Consider the following 20,961-nt stretch of genomic DNA (forward strand, 5'->3'; position numbering starts at 1 on the left):
ACAGGCCAAGCGGCAAGAAGAACTTTCTTGGGTTGGAGGCAATCAGTCCCTCCATTGGCTTAACATGTGCCCACATGGCCACAACTATAAAGCGTTTCATGAGTTACAAATTGTATGGTATGTGCCCAGATGATTGGGACTTGGCTCAAAAGCTTATTACCAGCGGATGTGATCCCTTGCCCAGAAGGAGATGCTTGTCAAGAGCATCTCCAAACTACAACAAGCCATTTCCTGTGAACTCCTCTCTTTGGACCCAACCTAGTGATGCTAACATCTTGTGGAGTCATTATAAATGCAAAGGCTACTCGTGTCTTGTTTCCAACGAAACAGGAGGCAGAAGAGGCTTCTTCAAATGTGCAGATTGTTTCGATCTTTCGAAACGGAGATGGGAGATCCCAACTAACGAGTCTGTTTCAGCTGAGTTCACCATTGATCAAGTTCTAGCATTGAAGCCAAGAGAGATTCGTATTGGACTTGATTTTAGCCCCACAACTGGCACATTTGCTGCACTTATGAAGGAAAGAAATGTTACCATTGCATCAGCAACCTTAAATTTAGGGGCCCCTTTTAACGAGGTGATTGCACTAAGAGGCCTCCTGCCTCTGTATCTATCGATTGGATCAAGATTGCCATTCTTTGACAACACACTCGATATCATTCATTCTACTCTCTTCTTGGATGGTTGGATTGGGAAGGAACTTCTCCAATTTGTGTTGTTTGATTGGGACCGTGCTCTTCGACCAAAGGGGCTCCTCTGGGTGGATCGTTTCTTCTGTTCGAAAGAGGTCATGAAGCTGTATTTGGATGAGTTTGCAAGCCTGAGCTACAAGAAACTACTATGGAAAGTGGTGCCAAAGACAGATAAGGATGGAGACGAGCTTTTCTTTTCTGCTGTTCTCGAAAAGCCTATTAGGCGATGAGATTGCCAAGATACATATTGGCCTAAGAGTGTAAGTAAATGATAATAACCCTGTTGGTTAAGGCATGATGTGTTCATTAAATCTCAATTCTTATTATCCATTTATCTTCATTGCTCTCTAGAAATAAGATTATTAAATCAATATGGATGTTAAGCATTTCCTTGTAACATCAAAGTGCAAAAATTACACCTTCATTCATCAGAAATTGAGCACTTTGTTGCAACACAATCCAACATTGCCTCCTAATTCTCCAAGGTGGAAGCTGGCAACAATTGATTTCTGCAAGCAGATGCACGGCATGTTAACTGCTGTAAACAGTACCTGCAGTGAACTGCAGCATCTTTGGCAAGCTTTCGCACTAAGCAAGTCTGAGGCAACTGCTGTAAACAGTACCTTCAGTGAACTGCAGCATCTTTGGCAAGCTTTTGCACTAAGCAAGTCTGAGGCCTAAAGCATACGGATGATATTGAGCACAATTTTCCCTTGCTGGTTTCAGTCACTGATGATATTGCAGTAACGAGCGCTTAAATCACCCGAACCCAAATAACCACCATTTTGAACAACCTGCAACTCTTGCATGAAACCAGAGTACCAAATAATGGCATTGAATTCAATGAGTAATCAAACTTTATTATGGAAGAGATTTTGTTCAGACATACAACTGTTTCAGCTAAAACGCTTATCTCTGTGGTCTTCCAGATAACACAAAAATAATTCTGAGTTCAAAATGGAAAAATCACATTATAATTGCATCTAGCAAATATAATATTTTGCTCCAGGGTTACACCTGCGGAGCATCTAATTGACTCATTTTTCCTAACCTTGCATTCCTGGGGAGTGTCAAAACATCTGTGCCTAGAATCTCAGATGGATTAAAAAGTCTTCAAAATATCGTAACTAATCCAGATTCAAGAGCCTTGAGGTTGGCTCCTCAATGGTATGATAATGCTAAAGACCAACAATGCTGTATCAGGGTTATGAATACAAGAAAAACTCTTCTGCATGTGTAAAACAACCAGTTCCAAAGATAACTTGATGGAGCCAGCTTCAGACCCAAATCTCTACATTGAGCAATAGCAGGTTCACATCTATTCATCCTTTACACACAGCCGCTCTGAATGGAGAAAAGCAAGGTATCCTCAAACTTAGCATATTGGAGGCATACAATTATATAGCAATTAAAACATACTTGCATAGAAAAACAAATGTAAACAACAAGCAAACTAATAACAAGATCACGAACAAAAATAGTCAAGCAGACATGCAGTCTGATAGTAGATAGCAGGTCCTAAATTAAGCCAACTGAACAAATTTATCAAATCAAAGCCCTCCAAAAGTGAACTGTGGTCATCATCATTGAAGTTGCAAAAACAGGAGAGGCCTCGGTCACATATCAGGGAATTGTTAACAGACCATTCAAGTACCTTGTAGGGAGCTCTCAGCCAAGAAAATCTCAAATTCTCGAGATGTATCTAAAAATTATGCTAGAAGAATAGGTATATAGTTAAATTTTGGCAACTTCTCCAATAATTATGTTAACATGCAAGCATTCTTTGCGTCCACTCAGATATTTCCCTTACTTTTAAGCTATAAAATGGTCGCCATAAATGAACTAAGAGTTTTGACTTCAATAAATAGGCAAAAAGAAAAAAAAGGGCAGGTCAAAGGTTAGCTATATAAATCACTACTTCCTCAAGCACATAATAAGGTAGCATTTGGGAATGTAACCCAATCGCTGTTTAACAAAACTTTGAAATTGTTACTTTTGCTTGAATTATTATTTTTTTATGTTTTTTGGATAGTTTTGAAGTGCTGATGTCAAAAATGAATTTTAAAAATGAAATAATATTATTTTGATGAATTTCCGAATAAAAAAACACTTTAAAAAAGCAACCACTACCGCAATATCAAATGCTACCTAAGTGCACATCATAGAAAATATTTTAATTTATTTTTTAAATAAAAAAATCAATTCAAACCATTTTTTATTTTTTTATATATCTTATAAGTTGAGGTTTAAATGTTTTCTCAAATTTAAAATATGAGACTGATTTTTTTCACGAGATTATAAGCCACCGCTCATCTTCCAGGCTTGAATTTCTCATAGAAAAAGAACTAATCAAATGAACTTCAACTTGTAAATGATGTTTAGAAAAAGAAAGGGATGAAGAAAAGGTAAAACATCATTTCATGAAGCACCAACACCAGATGTCTTAACTGATGATCTTAGCTACCGAATTCCAAGAAGCATCTTTTGACCATATCTGAGGTGCTACAATAGAGCCCCATATCAGCTTTCAAGCATATCAAATACTGATTGCACTAACTTCTTACTTGAATAATTTCAATTATAATATTTCCATACAACTCATAGACACCCAGTGACCAGCTTCTGGTTTCAGAGTTCTCAAATGTACCAGCTCTTGAGGAATGCGGGCCACTCCAACACTCAAGTTCAGCATCCAGGCAGTAGAGGCCCACAGGTACATAACAGATATAGAAGCCATTTGATTCATCCAGTCCATTAAGCTTCCCCCATGCACAAGTTACAAGTTATACTTTGATGATGGTATGAATGGATATTGTATGTTAAGCTAACTGTAAACCCTATTTAGTCAGTATTCAAATGTGTGACAATACATTCCAAAGAATAAGTGCTCAATCAAGTAAGAACACAATATATGAAGATAAAACTTAATTCGTTCTGCTCAAAATATGCCAAATCAAACAGATTCCAAAATACAATTCACATGACCGAAAGAAAAAGACCCCCCAGAATGCAGATACAAGGTTGAGGCCATTCCAATAGGAGCTAATGGGACAAGGAGGGAGTTTAGAGGGTAGATTATGAAATGCAGCCAACTACTTGCAAACCATATTGTTGTTTGAAGCCCCAAAATCAGAAATTAACAATGTTAAAATTCTCACATAATAATCTCATTGTATGAAAAAAGATATACACATGACACCAAAGGTGAAAGAGAAGAAGGAATGCATACTCAAATATTCATAGGCCAATATCATTGTGGTTCCCCACGCTGACATGCTGACAAATCTGGGACCCAACCCTCTGTAGAAGCCTGTCCAACCATCATCCTTAATCAAGTTTTTTACAACTTGTCTTGCAGAGCTTCTTCTTTCATGTCCCATCACCTAACAATAAAAACAACAAAGTTATTAAAAACAAAGCGTGTGTGTGTGTGTGTGTGTGTGTGTGTGTAAAACAGAGAAACTAAAACCAAATAAGATAGAAGCTCCTTTTAAGCTTGGTTTACAAGAAAATCCCCTTTAAATTCAGAATGCAGGATGAAGAATTTAGAGAAAATCTTGTGGTTGTAGGCCTAAGCCCAAAACTTTATCATCGCACCAAGCAATGGCCTCTGATTTACTCTTTTCAAAATACTTTTTTCAGAAAAGACTTCAGCATTTATTTCAAGACTATTTTATGAGCTATATTTTCCTTTATCAATGATGTTTTTCCATCAAGTTATAGAAAAACAAGGATGTGAGCTCCCAAAAATAGGCAAGGGTTATGAATAAGTGTAAACCCAATAGTACAAGCAGAACTGATAAAAATAAAAATCAACAAAGTAAGCAGAAATGAAATATATATTAAAGAAAACAAGGAACTACAACCATATAAGATAGAAGCTTCTTTTAAAGTTGAACTACAACAAAATCCCCATTAAATTCAGATTGCAGGATGGAGAATTTAGGAAAACCTTATGATTGCAAGTCCAAGCCCAAAACTTTAATATTGCATCAAGCAATGGCCTCCAAATTTTCTTTTTTCCCCAATACATTATCAGAAATGACTTCAGCATTTATATGAGCTATATTTTCTTTTTTCAATTATGTTTTTTGCACCAAGTTAAAATTCAAGCAAGGTTGTAAATTACCCAAAATTAGGCATGGGTTATGAAGAAGAATAAATCCAATAGCAAAAGGAGAAATGTTAACAAAATAAAAGTTCTCATCTAGTCCAGAAAAAAGATTTATTTGCAAGTAGTGGCATCAAAAGTACTAGGAAATTTGAAAAAGAAAAAATGAGGGCCAGGGAGGTGAGAAAACACTGCAGATAATTGTTCAGTTGAGTGAGCCATAGAGAAAATGGTATGCATTAAGTCGCATAGCCAACTGCCAAAAAGTCTAGCCGGAAACTTAAGCTTCATGTCTTTTTATTTGACAGAGTATTTGAAGCTAAAACTCACTGCAATGCTTAGGATTTCTCTTCCAAGGTTACATAGGTACTGGTTTGCAGGTTGTGGGTGCACTTAAAACATGATGCAAAAGGAGCAGAAAGAAAATAATGAAACAAGGCAGTGGTTAAACCTTAAGTAGGTTTAAGGATACCTGTAAACGAGTCTTGATTGTATCTAATGGGGTTGTGATGCAGGAAGCTGTAGCTCCCGCAATAATTCCTCCAGTAGCCTGAACTAGCATTATAGTTGACTTGCTAGGAGCAGCTTCCTCACTATCAGTACCCTGGCCTAAAAGCCTGCCCAAAACAATCAGCAACTTTATCAGAAAAGGTTGAGAATGCAAAAGTTCACAAATAAGATTTTGATTACAGCCGCTAGTACTTGTATACTTGTGTGCATGCAGCATAGCCACCTGGTGCGCTCCAAACCCAATAATGAGTAGCCATAATAGCCAACTCTTCATAACCTCACAGTGCTTCTTGTCTGTCTATAACCACTATCAGTATTCCTATGTGTCATTTGAAGTCAGTTAAGCATACATTCCAGAAACTTTTCACTGGAGTTAGGATGCCCTCCTCAGGGTAGAGGACATTGAGGATTGAGGAAACTCAAATATATTATTAAGAAATTCCTTCAGTTCAATCTAGATCCCAAGTCCCAAAACTAAAATCTAAAGGCAAATCAATGCCTCTCCAATGAGAAGACAGAAAAATAAGCAAAGCCATCTCATGTCTCACCTCCAGATGATGCGTTGGCTTGAGCCATAGCTTGCCCACCATACAGCACTGGATGGTGAATAAGTCATGACTGACAGACCAAACCCCCTGTAAAATCCTCTGATGCCATCTGTCCTTATAATCTTGCGTGCAACGTCCAGACCCCCATTATACTTCTCATGGCCAGAATATCCTTGTACCATCAACTTTTGGCTAATCTGAACAGAATCACTACAAAGAAATTCAGCATTTTTATTACCTTTTTTTCTCTCTGGGGAAAAAGAAAAGAAAGGGGACGATGGATTTGTAAGACTTCACTAAGTATAGTGCAGAGGTTAGATGCAAATCCTTATGAAGCAAGTGATCGTAAATGTTGTGCACCAGAGGTCACATGATAATGCACTAACATTTTGCTTCATGGATTTTAATTAAAGACATAAAATTATGAATTGCATTCTAGTTAAAAATTAAGGTTGCTCCTACATAACGTGAAATTCAAACCACAATGAATAGATAAATAAACATCCCTTGGAAGCTCCTTTTATTTTCCTCATTTTTACTATGGGATGAATGCTGAAAAGAACAAGAATCACATACCAAATCAATGGGAACAAAGACAGCTTGAGAACAAAGAGATGCTGCCATGCCAGCAATACCATTTGCTAAGGCTGCTTGTGTTGGTTCAGAGAAATTAAATGGCTCAACCATCTTGAAAGCAGTCACTTTCGTGGTCTCTAATGCAGTAAGAAAGATAATCCTAGCAGGAACTGCACCAGTGATGACAGTACCAAACCCTCTGTAGAGACCCGGAACCCCATCTGTTTTCAGTATGCCTCTAATAACAGAAGATGCACTTTTCTCAACAGTATCCCTCGTAGCAACCTGAAGTCTAGTTTTTATAACAGACACTGGGTATAAACCAACTGTAAGCCCAGTAAATATTCCCGCTCCCACAACATAAAACTTAGACTTATCGAGCCTGCAAAAAAACAGGTAGTGGAAATAAGCCAACTAGAGATGAATGGGCTATACTGTTTAATTATTAAAAAAAAAAAAAAAAAACCTTTTCAAATCTGATATTTCCCATCATGAAAATCTTCATTATAATCACAAATACTCCCTCAACCCACTTAAAAATGAAAATCAAGTCACCTTACAATTCGTTTCAGGAAAAAAAAAACCGAAACCTAGATCATCAAGCTGGTTTCTCGGTTCCTCAAATCATCCATAATAAATGCACAACGATTCAAAAACATTTCATATTAGTGCCATAAGGGAATGAAGCAAAAACCTCACGAGGGTCTATTACAAGGTTCATTTTCCCGGTAACAAAACAAAAAAGAAGAGCAATAATCAATCCATGATAAAAGACGAAGTGAAAAGGTAGTTTACTTGTCCCAGTTGATCTCGGTCTGGCCAAGTGATGATGCTGCCATTTGATTTGATGCTATACTCTCTCTCTCTCTCTCTCTCTAAAAAGAAAAGGAAAAGCTTGGGAAATGAAATCAAGAACGTATTTTTTTGTTTAGTTTTTCAAGTTATAACGAAAATATATTCAGTTTTGAAGGGTTCTTTGAATTGATTTGGTGAAACAGCTACTCAAAAAACTTCAAACCCAAGAATTGCGGACTTTTCTTTTCTTTATATATCTGTTAGTTTGATTTCTTTTCGCGAAATGAATTGCAGGCTGCAGCTAATAAAAACTTGGAGATCAAACAAGACAATTCTTTTATTTTATTGACTTGAGAAAAAAAAAGAAAAAAAAAAGGGTACTTTTCTCTTTAAAATTTTCAATTGAGCCCGACGCGGCTTCATGTTAGACGACAGGAAATAAATTAGGTTTGTTTTTGAACGGTGACTCCTCGAGTTTTTTCGAACCGCCAATCTTTTAAGTGTGTTTATTTAAGAAGAAATAATATTTTTATATATATTTTTTATAATTTTACTTTGTTAATATTAAAAAAATAAAAAAAATCTGAAAAAAAATTTATTTGATATATTAAAAAAAATATATGTTTGAAAAGCATATTGCACTATAATATCAAATTCACACTTAAAAAAAATTTCATGACTTAAACTATAAATCTTATTAAATCCAATAAGATGATTTTAATTAATTATATAGCCAAAAAACCAACAACAATAAATGGACCGATTTTTTCCTAAAAAAGTGACAACCATGTTCTAAAGAAAAGGAATGCTTGTAAAAAATTAAAAAGTTAAATTTCAAAATATAATAAATAATAAAATTAAAAAATAATATGTTTCGAGTTAACCTAAGATATCATGGAAACTCGCAACCCAGATTAATAGGTCACGCCAATTTCATAAAAAAAAATAAAAATGGTAAATTCTTAATAACTCAAATGTATAATTAGGGGTGATTATTTTTTGTTCGATTCGGTTTTTACCTATAAAAACAACCAAACCTAAATTTTATAAAATACAAAAAATAAAACCGAAACCGAATTGAAACCAATTCAAACCAACCGGTTTTGGTTCAGTTATTTTATATTAAAAACCAAAATCCAACCGACCGTTTTGGCTCTATTCGGTTCAGTTTGATTTTGGTGCGGTTAGATTCAGTTTGGTTATTTTTTATTAAAACCCAAAAACTATATTATTTTTTTGGGGTTTTTTTTGGACTTTATAATTGTAACACCCTCAAATTATGATGTCATGAAATCTCCAAACATTTATTTACAAATATCAAGTATTGGATAATATGTCTAAAATTATAGGATTTTTTTAAAAACAAAAATTGGTAGAATTTCCTCTATTTTTATTGATACCAAATTATCAACAACACTTTTATTATATGTCATTACAACTTTTATCTTGATTTAATCATCCTGATCACATTCCATTCATCAAACAATAAGTCAATATTTATACTTATATTCAAGTCTCGTAATATCAATGAATAAATCAACATAAAGATATTACTAAAATAATTCAATGATAAACAATTCATCACTAAAAGTAATAATGCTAACTAACTATATGTATGCCTTTAAGACTAAGAATCATATTATATTTATATTAAAATCTTATCTTATCATTTTGAAAATGATTTGGTCATACTAGCAACTATACATATATATAATGCATTCACTACATCTTACACCTTCTATTTGATTTTTACAACACTAAAATAATATGTTTATTACATACCACATATCTTTTGCTCGATTTTTTTTTTTACAACACAAAAGGATTTTCACTACAAGTAAATACATAAATATTACATTTCAAAATGATAATTCATAAATAGAAGAATTCCTACATCTAACGATCTGCATCATATCATGGTGCACCTGTTTCAACAATAACCATATTAATTAACTTACTATATTAGTCTAATATTAATTATTTACTCTTAACCATTGAAATTTAATACTTCTACTTCAATTGAACTCAATCCTTTATTTTACATAATTTTTTTAAAACTTAAAAATTCAGTTAACTCATCTTAATTAACAAATAAATCTAACATTTTCATATAATTACTCAGAAATTTGGTTTTTCTTCCTCGTTTACTAATAAATTTGGTAATTCTATTCAAATTATTCATCATTTGACTAATCTCTTTTGTTAGCCAATTAATTCAAGTAATAAAAAGAAAAAAAAATAATATACATGTATCAATAAGTAAAAGAAGATATGCTTTTTGGTGTAAACTTAAACGAGTTTCATAAATAAGATCACAACTATTTTGGAAAGAGAAAAAATACAACAATTAAGTTGAAATAAAATCACATGCATCTATCTTTTTTAATGAACAGATATTTATTAATAATAAATAAAATGCCTTTTTATCTAATCATATACAAAAATAAGTAAATTATTCTTATAAAAACATATTTTACAACAATGCTCTTTATAAGCTGTAAATCTGTGCTAGAAGTTGGAATTGGAGAATGAGTTTGGGTTCTATTTTCGGCTGTTGATTTTTTTTGTTAATTAAAAAAATATCTTTTTTAAATTACACTATTTTTTAAATAAATTTTTGAATTGTGTTATTTTTTTTTCCGTGTGCTTATTTGAAAAACAACTCCTAGTTGGTAACATGGGCAAAGGAGGATAGTGCAGGTTAGGCAATAGATAATGCAGGTCAGATTAATTTTTTTTTTTTTAATAAAAAAACTATATGTACAAGCTTTTTCAACATATTTTTTTAGTTAAGTTTTTTTAGTGAAAATAAAAAAATTTTATATTTACGTATAATTAATTAAATCAAGAATCATATGTGTTAATAAATGAAAAAAAACCATAAACAATAACTAAAAATAAAACTAAAAAAATCAAGAGATATGTGTAAATTAAGATGTATAATCTTATAAGATGTGATATTTACTAGATTATATTTGCTATTTTTTTTAATTAGAATAATATTTTTATTCAATCAAACAATAATAAAAATAAAGACACAAATTAAATTGATTGAATAAAATAAAAGAGGAAAAAAATATTATTCAAGGCTGCACATATTAGAAATATTATTTGATTTTTTTTAAAATAAATTTTATTTATACAAAAAGATAACAAAAAAATTATTCATGAATAAGAAAAATTCTTTAAAAATTAAATGCATAAACAAAAAAGTACCTATAATTTAAAAGAAGATCTCTAAACAAAATAAAGAGAGAAAGAATATTAATCTACATATCTAAAAAAGAAAATAAAAAAACAATAAAAAAAGAATTAATTTTAAAAATGAATTATAAAAAAATAATTAATCTTGTAAGATGAGATATTTATCCAGTTATATTTGCTAAATTTATTTATTAAAATAAATTTTTTATTCAATTAAATGATAATAGAAATAGAGACATAAATTAAATTGATTGAATAAAAATAAAAGAGAAAGAGAGAAAAATAATATTTAAGGCTATCTATATTAGAATTATTATCTGAAAAGAAAATTTTTTATTTTCAAAAATAAAGTTCATTTATACGAAAGATATAAAAAAAATTATAGATGAATTAGAATTTTTTTTAAAAAAATTTAAATACATAACCAAAATAATATTAGCAATTTAAAAGAGATTCTCTAAACAAAATGAAAAAGAGAAGAGACATTAATCTACATATAAATTAAAAAAAATTGAGAAAAAAATATAAAAAATTATTAATTTTTAAAAAGAATTAGAAAAAATATAATTTAGAACAAAAATATTTAATTTTGTAAGATGAAACATTTACCTGGTTGTGTTTTTCTTATTTTATTTATTAAAGTTCTTTCTTTTATTCAATCAAACGGTAATAGAAATAGAAATAGAAATAGAAATTAAAATTAAATTAATTGAATAAAATAAAAGGGAAAAAACATTGTTCAAGGCTGCATATATTAAAAATATTATCTGAAAATAAATTTTTTATTTTAAAAAATAAAGTTCATCTATACAAAAAATATATAAAAAAATATAGATGAATAAAAAAAAATATCTTCAAAATTTAAATGCATAACAAAAAATATATTTGTCATTTAAAAAAGGCTCTCTAAATAAAATGAAAGAGTGAAAGGATATTAATCTACATATAAGTAATTTTTTTTTTGAGGAAAAACAATATGAAAAATGCATTAATTAAAAAATAGAAACAAATAATTTAGAAAAAAGAAAAAGAAAAAAGCAAAGTCCAAGCGCTACTAGGCTTGAAAAGTTAGGCCAGTTTCTATGACTAAGCTCTTATTTTTTTGTTAGATTAGGGTGGATGACATATCATCCACCTTAATATTTTTTGAAAAAAAAAAAATAACAACACGTTGTTTGATTTACTATGGTTGCCTAAAAATTGAGACTTAATTTTTTTTTTATTAAAAAAATCTATTTTTTAACCCATTTTAACTAAAAACACCTACAAAAACATTTAAGAATCCATGATAAACTTATTCATGACTTTAAAAAAACCAAAACATGCCACTAAACCAAAATAAACCCTAAACTAAAAATTTACCCGATTGTGAATATGTTTTTTTCATGAACTTTCAAAGTAAAAAAATTTAATATGAATTCCCCTCATCAAATTGAACAATTTAACATAAAATATTGACCGTTTTAGTGGTCTAAATCAGTGTCACCGACCTTTCTCTCTCTATCTCTGAAATCCAACAACCTTTTTCTTTCCTCTCTCAATTAGGGATTACAAATGAACTTTTGTATCAAAATTGAATTAAAGAAAAATTAAGGTACCAAAATTTAAAGATTTGTGTAATGTTTAAAGTTAAAGGACCAAAATGTATATTTCCTGAAACTTTTAACACGCGATCTATGTTTGACGCCTTTTTCATCCTGGTACTCTTCTTTTAATTTCACCCTTGACTAAGAAATTAAAAGCAATTGGCCTTCAATTATGATCAAATTGCACAAAATAAATCCTTGAGGACCGAAATGAAATTGCAAAAATGCACGCCCACAGTGTTTTATACATACAGTAAAATTACCACGCATTTTAGATTTCTAGTTAATAGCTAATTAGTAGTTAATTATCTTTGTCACAAACAGTAATGGCAGCGTTCAAGTGGAGGATGACACACAGAAGTCACTGGTTTCTTCAAAAGCTAAGCTAAACTAACAATGCTTGTCACTTAACTAAACGACAGACAAACCAGGGTCATGCATTGTGCCCACCACAAAATTCAACTAGAAAACTGAAGCCCCCCTGTCATTTTCTAACACCATAATAAACAACTGTCATCCATCCCATTATTAAAATCAGTCAACTGAACTCATAAAATCTATGTATCCGAAAAGGAATTTTAGACAAATCCAACCCCAAAAGAAGCAAAATTTAATGGTTTTTTTTAACAATGAAAGCAATTTGAGTTTGCATTTTCTTCACCAAAACGTGTCATTGAAGCGTTAAAGAGGGCTTAAAAGTCCGCTTTTTAGACCCTAAAGCCTAAACTGAGCTAACAGTATTAACAAGTGCCAGCCAGTTAGTCGTCACCGTGTTCTTTACTCTTTTTTAGTTTTTTGGGTCTTTGAACTAAACAAAGAAACAAGTAATCAAAACACACAACATAATCTGTGTGTCAAGAAATGGGCTTTCTTGTCTCTCCCATGATGAGTTTGTTCTCAAAATTCACTGTCTTGCTGCTTTTTGTGCTTTGGTGCGCTAGTTTTACTTCAACAGGTTGGCAAAGTTTCTCTCTGGGCTTTTTTTTTTTTTTCCTGTCTTTCAGAAGCTGGACTCTTTGAGTTATTGATGGGGTGTAGTTCTTTCATTTTTATTTTTTCACAAAATGGAAATTGTTGGGGGTTTGGTTCATTAATTAGAGTGGTATTTGGGAAAGTTTGTTTCTTGAATTTGATGAATGAGGAAATGGGGTGGTTTCATTATATAAAACATTGAAGAATCATGTTGTTTTGGTATATTTTAGTGTTTTTGTTAATGGGTTTTCGTTAAACTCCTGAGCTTTTCTATGTCTATTCATAGCTTTCTACTATGGATTGTGGCTAACGTAAAACCATCTGGGATTGTGGTTTCATCATTCAAGCATGATTAGTAACTAAGAAAGTACACTTAGAAAGTGAAAAATTGGAGGCTTACGGCACAGTTTGTTTTTGTGTTTGGAACGACGTTGAGATGCCTTTCAAAAATGCATTTGGCGTGAAAAAAACATCGATGTTTTTTTTAGTACTTTCCGATCACAGTGCTAGAGCGATAAGTGATGCATGCTTATATGATCTTTTTTTTTTTCCTTCCTATTTTTGGTTTAAAGTTTTCTGTTAAATTTAGTGCAATTGCCATTTTAATTGTTGGGCAATATGTTTGATTTTTGAGCTCTTAGTCCTTCTACTTATAACTTTAAATTTCTAATTTTTTAATCGTACTTTTAGGTCGTTGTCTTTCTAATGCAAGTTGCTGTTTATTAATTTTGCAGAAGCCTATGATCCTCTTGACCCTACTGGGAATATTACAATCAAATGGGACATCATAAGCTGGACCGCTGATGGCTATGTCGTAAGTACTAATCAATGTACAGTAAATTTGATAGGAAGCTTACATAATCAACTAATGATAGGAAGCTTATATTTTGAACATGGATTACAATTTTGATTCTCCCAGCAGAACAATGTACAGTCAATTTCTTATTTATGTATGATATGCTTTATGTTTCGTTTCTTGCCTTAGATTATTGGCAGTGTTTTGCTTTAGATTATTAGCTATGTTTAGTCGCTGAAGTGGTTTTTCATTTTTGTCTTGTTGCTTGGAAGTTACAATCAATCCTCCACCTTCTCTGTATTCAGTTTTCATTTGACTTGAGTTCATAATAGTACCTTGAGCTTATCAACTTTTAGAGTTGTTACAAGTTCTTGTGGTGCATGATTGAAGTTTTCCAGTCCGATGTTTCTTCCATAATTTGGGCTTCCTGTTCCTCACTGGATTCTAAGGCCTTTATCTCATTAAAGAAGGGTGTACTTGATCAGCATATCATAATCTGCTGAACTGTTTAGCAGTTTCTCTTTTGCGTTTTTCTCACATTCATGGTTTGTTAGCATCCATTATACTCATAGTTTCTCTTGAGACTCCCACATCTGTGATTTGCTAACACCTTCATGCATGATAGGCTGTTGTCACGATTTACAACTTCCAGCAGTATCGTCACATTCAAGCACCAGGATGGTCACTGGGATGGACATGGGCAAAGAAGGAAGTAATATGGAGCATGCTGGGAGGCCAAGCAACGGACCAAGGAGATTGTTCAAAATTCAAAGGAAACATTCCACATTGTTGTAAAAAGAGTCCGACGGTTGTAGATTTATTGCCAGGAATTCCTTATAACCAGCAGACTGCAAATTGCTGCAAGGGGGGAGTTATCAGCTCATGGGCGCAAGATCCAGCCAATGCAGCAAGCTCCTTCCAGCTTAGTGTGGGTTCAGCTGGAACCAGTAACAAAACAGTGAGATTACCAAAAAACTTCACTCTGAAGGCACCAGGACCTGGTTATACTTGTGCTCGTGCAAAAATTGTTAAGCCTACTAGATTTATGTCTACAGATAAAAGGAGAATCACTCAAGCTTTGAGTAAGTAAAATACAGGAGTAGAGAGCAGCATCTATGCATTTGTTTTACATAATCAACAACTCGCTTTAGAACATAGCTATCACCTATGATGAATCCCTTTAACTGAAATTTAAAGTGCAGAAGGGAGAAAATCTCAAAACAATGCTTGCCCTTTTAAGCAATCTAAATCTGTATCCATGGCAATAGCATAAAGAACATCTGAACTTTTTTGATTGCAGTGACATGGAACGTTACTTGCACATATTCACAATTCCTGGCTCAGAAGACTCCTAGTTGCTGTGTCTCCCTCTCATCATTCTACAACGACACTATAGTTCCTTGTCCAAAATGCTCCTGTGGCTGCCAAAGAAACAATTCGGATTCGGGGGGTTGTGTTGAGTAAGTTCTCTTATTGGAAACATCATTTTTCTTTCTTCTAGCTTTGGGTCTCTAGAATATATACATATATCCATTTTGTATGTGCTGAATATGCTAAATTTACTATTCCTTGAAATTTTTTGTTTGCAGTCCAAATGCACCACATTTAGCTTCGGTTGTTTCGAGTCTAGGGAAAAACAACCCTATGCCTCTTGTCCAATGCACAAGTCACATGTGCCCGATCAGAGTTCACTGGCATGTTAAGCTTAACTACAAGCAATACTGGCGCGTTAAGGTCACAATTACAAATTTCAATTATAACATGAACTATACACAATGGAACTTAGTTGTGCAACACCCCAACTTTGACAATCTGACCCAGATTTTCAGTTTTAACTACCAGTCATTATCTCCTTATTCAGCTATTAGTAAGTTATATGTCCCCTGTGGTTGGTTTTATTTACTTTATAAATTTGAATCTCTTTCCTCAATAGAATGTAAATTGGGGATTCTCATCATGTTATACTTTTCGGACAGATGATACTGCCATGTTGTGGGGAGTAAAGTTCTACAATGACATGCTTATGCAAGCCGGTCCTTCTGGTAATGTTCAGTCAGAGCTACTTTTTCAAAAGGACATGTCAACTTTTACCTTTGATAAAGGCTGGGCCTTCCCTCGGAGAATCTATTTCAATGGTGACAATTGCGTTATGCCTCCTCCGGATGCGTATCCATGGTTGCCTAATGCGAGTTCACGCCAGCTTACTTCACCGCATATACTAATGATAGCCTTCTTTTCTGCTTTGGCTTTCTTATATGGATATGTGTAGACTGTCGAGGTTTACTAAACGATGTGGCAACCAACCTAACAAATTTTTTTGACTGGATCTGCTTGACCTGATTACATATTGGAAGCAAGGTGAAAAGTTAATGGGTATATGGGATGATATTCGGCGTTTCACTGGCTTCAAAATGGTGTGTTTTGTTTCAGTGCACAACGGTTGGTGCTAATACATTGGTGGATGAATTCACTGCTATTTTGTCACTTCTAGCTGTTGTACTTGTAAGTAGTCCCTGTAATATTATCAATCTTGTTGGTAGAATTTCAATGGCTCGAGTACCATTACAACATGAATAAAAAGCAATAAAAAAGAAAACATTTGCACATAAATTTGAGGTAGATTTTTCTTGTTATTTGGTTGTCTTACTTATCATAGACCACCACTTGCTCCATTTTTCATGACACAAAGCAATTTTGTTGCGTAACTATGCTCCAGTTGTCTGTCAAAATGTATCTGGGCTCAGAACTTCTGATGCTCTATTATTTCCTCTGCTTCAAACGCCATAAATTACCATATATACACGAACAGGAAAATCAATGTAGAGATCAACATGGAGAAGACGTGTGGGGATCCATGAGCAGAATTGGGCAGAAATGGGTATGTATCTGGCGGGGGTACCATGCACTCATCGCCATTGAAGTAGACTCTCCGTGGAAATGCCCATCCCTGCTTGAAGGTGAAAGTGTTCTGGTCCTTCTGAAGAAGCACCTCAGATTGAAGATTTCCAAGTGGCCCTGCTTCCATTAATACGTCATTGTAGTCCTTCATGCCATAGAACATCCCTGTGTCATCTGCATATCACAGAGAAGGAACGTTAAATCAAAGTTTGTTTCTGACGCAATCTCATCGTGATAGAATTGTAAGATTTCCTGATACTCACTTATCGAGTCATAGGCAATGAGAGGCTTGTACTCGAAGCTAAAAACTTGCGTTACGTTGTTGAGATTCGGATGCTGTACAACGAGGGACCAAGTCGAGTAGTTCTTCATGTAGTTGAAATTCGTGATCGCAATCTTGACACGCCAGTACTCCTTATAGTTCACCTTCACATGCCAGTGCACTCGAATCGGGCACATATGGTGTGTGCATTGCAGAAGAGAGCTATTATCTTTCCGGGTTGTGTTTCCTACCGGCAATTGAAGAATTCTGGAATCTCCACTGCGTCAACACAATACATTTAATGACTTCGTTTCTCCAGTAAAAATCACTAATCTGGGAGACATTGTAGTCTGAGGCAATGGAAATGGTGGCTTACTTGACACAAGTGTCATTGTTTTGGCAACCGCACGCACAAGTTGGGCAGGGAGTGAGTATCTGATTGTAGAAAGATGAAAGAGATACACAACAACTTGGGTTTTTTCTTGCCATGAATTGCGAGTAAGTGCAGGTAACATTCCAAGTCACTGCATAAAAACAAAGACACAGGTGAGCAGCCTGCTGCCTGAATTTCAAAAGACTGCTATACTGCAGTGGGAGAAGGAAAACTTACACAGGGCCTGAGTTCTTCGCAGACCATCAGGAGTAAGAAACTTGGTGGAAGGCACCATCTTTGGAGGGCCACAAGTGTACCCTGGTCCTGGACCTAACAAGGTGAAGCTCTTTGGAAGTTTCACTGTTTTATTCGAAGTACCGGATAATCCAACAGTAATCTGAAATTGAGAGATAGCAGCTGAAGGATCTTGGCCCCATGCTGCCACTACTCCACCTTTGCAACAATTACCGAATTGCTGGTTGAAAGGAACACCGGGAAGCAAGTCCACAACTGCAGGGCTTCTCTTGCAGGAATGAGGTATGTTTGCTTTGAACTTGGAGCAGTCACCTTGTTCAACCGCTTGAGCACCATTGATGGACCATATGATTTCTTTCTTTGCCCATGTCCATCCTATGGTCCATCCAGGTTTCATGAAGTGCCGGAACGTTTGGAAATTGAACAATGTCACAATTGCCTGGGAAGTTTTTTTGGCAGCGGAACCATCATCACAGCTCAATTTTAGCAATGTGTTGTATAGTATGATAAATTTAGCCATAATATCTGCTATTAGATGATCTAATACTTACAATATAGCCATCTGTTGTCCAAGACATAATATCCCATTTTATTGTTACATTTCCAGTTGGATCCAAAGGATCATATGCACCTGCAATGACAACGTAAGAGAGCTAGAATATCAGTAAGCAGAAGCAAGTTAAATCCAAGCCCAAATGAAGAAGCTTAAACTTTACCTGAACAAGAAAAGAGCACAAGAAACAAGACAATAAAGAAGAGAAATCTCATTTTCATCAGGCCTACAACGTAGTTGTTATGTTACTGACTCTTCTACACAAAATCTTCTTTAAAATCAGTCTTCTCTAATTGTTTCTAGCTACAACTTCTTAGTGGCCACTGGGAAAGAATAATAAGCTATGTGTTCGAGATATATAGAAACTGAGCTACTGGTCGTTAAAAACCGGGAACATTTTCATGTTTTTTTTTTTTTTTTTTTTTTTGAGAATAACATGTTAACATTTCTGATTCTATGTTGATGCGACAGGTATGGTTATGACAACATGCAAACATCAAAATTCCTATGCATTCTTTGTTTCAAGACAGTGACTGATTTGCTTAGCACTTCTAATTGCATGCATGCATAGCTGTGTATGAAAATACTCTTCAACCAACTTTCCCTTTCTTTCCTCTTCGGGATAAAAATCATGAATTGGATTATATCAGGAAAATGTTCAATCCCCATCTTTCAAGATTTAGAATACAATATCTTATCAGAAGGATATAGACAAAATGTGGTGTGAAAATGCAAAATACCCATCTGATATGATTGAGAATACAATATTCAATGTCTTGAAGGAGGCTTTACAATTACAACAAAATAGTGCGTGCCATACTTTTATATTTGTAGAAGGAGACTAATTGTAAGAAAGCAACATATTAATATATATATATTCCCCCACATAGGTTCATTAAATTAATATCTTACCCTATGCATGCAGCTTAGCACAACTACCACATACGATGAATTTGAAGGCTGCCACATGAAGTTCTTTCCCAAGTGTCATGAACCACAGTGATATTATAATTTTATATTTTATTTATTTATTTTTAATTTAGTCATTACATTACGTGTTTAATGAAATTTAGAGTTGACAACTTATTTTAATTTACATCTTTTATGATTATCACGGTATCTAAAAAATATCTTAATATAAAGTTGATATTTAATTTTATAAGATGTTATTTAGATTCTTTTTTTTTTTTTATATATAAAAAAGATTGATAGTCAAGAGACTAGAAATTGAAGAATTGAAAAACACCGAGGCCTTAGCGGAGAAATGAATAAGCCAGTAATTAGGGCTGAGCATTTCCAGGTTTGGTCCGGTTTTGAACTAAAATAAATAACCAAACCAATTTTTTTTTTTTTAATTTTTTAAACTGAACTTGAACTGAAAACCGGTTCAAATCGATTAATTTCGGTTTGGTTTAATTTTTCCCTTCCAAACCGGTTCAAACTAAAATTATTCCAACTTGTTCACAGTCCCAAAAAAATCCCTAATCCCTACGTCGAAGAAGGCAACTAAAAATCTTCCTTATTTAGGCATTTTGATGCGTTGTGCCTTGACCGCCCACAATTAAAACAAGAGCCTCCAAATCCAAAGCTTCTGCTATGCACAATAAAGAAAAGATGTCATGTTTGTTGGCTGAAACTTGTATGAATAAATTGTCCAAACCCTCAGCCACACAAGCCAGCAAAAGATAAGAAACATAACAGGGAAAAAAATGAGGGAGGAATGAAAAGAAAAAAAATCCACCACTTGACACTTGCCCCATCATGCATGTACCCTATAAAGCCTGTAACTTTAGGTTCAAAGCAAAGAAGAGTGAAGGGAGAGGGATATACAGAGAAAGGGGAGGGGGGGATATGCTGAGAATAGGGGGCTAAAAGGAGGGAGGGATATGCAGAGGGGCGGCTGATGCTAAATGTGATTTTAGGGTTAGAAAATATTGTATTTATACTTATTTTTTTTTAAGTGCTGGCTGCTTGAATCGGTTTCGGTTCAATTGATTTTAAGATTTTAGAAATCAAAAAACTGAACTGGATTTTTTTATGATTTTTTTAATCAATTAATTCAGTTTTTTTTTCGGTTTGGTTTTTTTTTTTTTTTTTCTAGTTTTTCCATTTTAATTTTTTAATTTTTTTTGCTCATCTCCGTCAATAATGGAAACCGAGGCAAGGAGAGAGAGAGAAAGGAAAGAAAAATGGCTTGTTAGAGCCATTTTGGACTGCTTACTATCACACGTGTTGCCTTATAGGAAAGAGAACACCTCAAAGATCCAATGACATCAAAGAATACACTAAATGGAGAACATAGAAAGTCTTATGCGCTGCTCAAAGGGGGTGGGCCTTCCTCATGCTGCAACAGGTGTGAAACACGCCTAAGATTTTTTTTTTCTTCTTTTAATTTAGTCTTTTAATTTTGAAAATTAAAATTCTTAAAAAGCCTTTATAAGTTTGATGGGTTTTTTTTTTTTTTTTTTTTCAGATAATTTAAGTCATTTTATTATATATAAAAATATAAAAAGACCACAACTGTCCAAATCAATTAAAAAATAACTAATGGACCCGGCTAAAAAACTCATTTACTCCCCAAGACCACTTCATTGATTTTCTTGGTTAAGGACAAAGATACAATTTCACTATTTAAATTAACAGTGAATTATATATTATCTACAATACTTTTTACACGACAATTAGGTTTTGATAATTACTAGCTTAAATTTCTTGTTTTAGAATTTTCAGTGCATCTTATCTGAGTAACAAAAACAGAAAAAGATATTGCCATACATTGTTTTCTAATATCAACGATTTTAATGTACATTAAATGGATAAATAGGTAAATCC

At 33.5% G+C, this 20,961-nt stretch overlaps 3 protein-coding genes across 6 annotated transcripts; 1 reads left to right on the plus strand and 2 right to left on the minus strand.

Moving 5' to 3' along the window:
• Window positions 1-1,041: 1,041 nt before the first annotated feature.
• LOC118055055 (uncharacterized) lies at window positions 1,042-7,564 on the minus strand. Of its 4 annotated transcripts, none has more exons than XM_035066845.2 (6): window positions 7,231-7,564; window positions 6,436-6,817; window positions 5,860-6,056; window positions 5,274-5,418; window positions 3,920-4,073; window positions 1,042-1,484 (listed from the first exon to the last, which is right to left on the minus strand). In XM_035066845.2, the coding sequence occupies exons 1-6, from the start codon at window positions 7,272-7,274 to the stop codon at window positions 1,450-1,452; spliced, it is 957 nt and encodes a 318-aa protein (XP_034922736.1). In that variant the 5' UTR covers window positions 7,275-7,564; the 3' UTR covers window positions 1,042-1,449. The 4 variants fall into 4 exon arrangements, with proteins under 4 accessions (XP_034922736.1, XP_073264904.1, XP_034922737.1 ...); XM_073408803.1 differs by lacking the exon at window positions 1,042-1,484 and adding an exon at window positions 1,525-3,449 and having other exon boundaries at window positions 7,231-7,563; XM_035066846.2 differs by lacking the exon at window positions 1,042-1,484 and adding an exon at window positions 1,525-2,034 and having other exon boundaries at window positions 7,231-7,562.
• Window positions 7,565-12,603: 5,039 nt separating this feature from the next.
• LOC118055056 (COBRA-like protein 2) lies at window positions 12,604-16,421 on the plus strand. Its single transcript, XM_035066847.2, has 6 exons — window positions 12,604-12,975; window positions 13,727-13,806; window positions 14,414-14,870; window positions 15,089-15,248; window positions 15,378-15,655; window positions 15,765-16,421. The coding sequence occupies exons 1-6, from the start codon at window positions 12,882-12,884 to the stop codon at window positions 16,055-16,057; spliced, it is 1,362 nt and encodes a 453-aa protein (XP_034922738.1). The 5' UTR covers window positions 12,604-12,881; the 3' UTR covers window positions 16,058-16,421.
• On the minus strand, window positions 16,308-18,465 carry LOC118055057 (COBRA-like protein 4). The gene is made up of 6 exons (XM_035066848.2): window positions 18,293-18,465; window positions 18,128-18,207; window positions 17,559-18,015; window positions 17,325-17,472; window positions 16,950-17,227; window positions 16,308-16,860 (listed from the first exon to the last, which is right to left on the minus strand). The coding sequence occupies exons 1-6, from the start codon at window positions 18,348-18,350 to the stop codon at window positions 16,577-16,579; spliced, it is 1,305 nt and encodes a 434-aa protein (XP_034922739.1). The 5' UTR covers window positions 18,351-18,465; the 3' UTR covers window positions 16,308-16,576.
• Window positions 18,466-20,961: the final 2,496 nt, after the last annotated feature.

This window comes from Populus alba, chromosome 4 (assembly GCF_005239225.2).
Source record: "Populus alba chromosome 4, ASM523922v2, whole genome shotgun sequence".
Lineage (NCBI taxonomy): Eukaryota > Viridiplantae > Streptophyta > Magnoliopsida > Malpighiales > Salicaceae > Populus > Populus alba.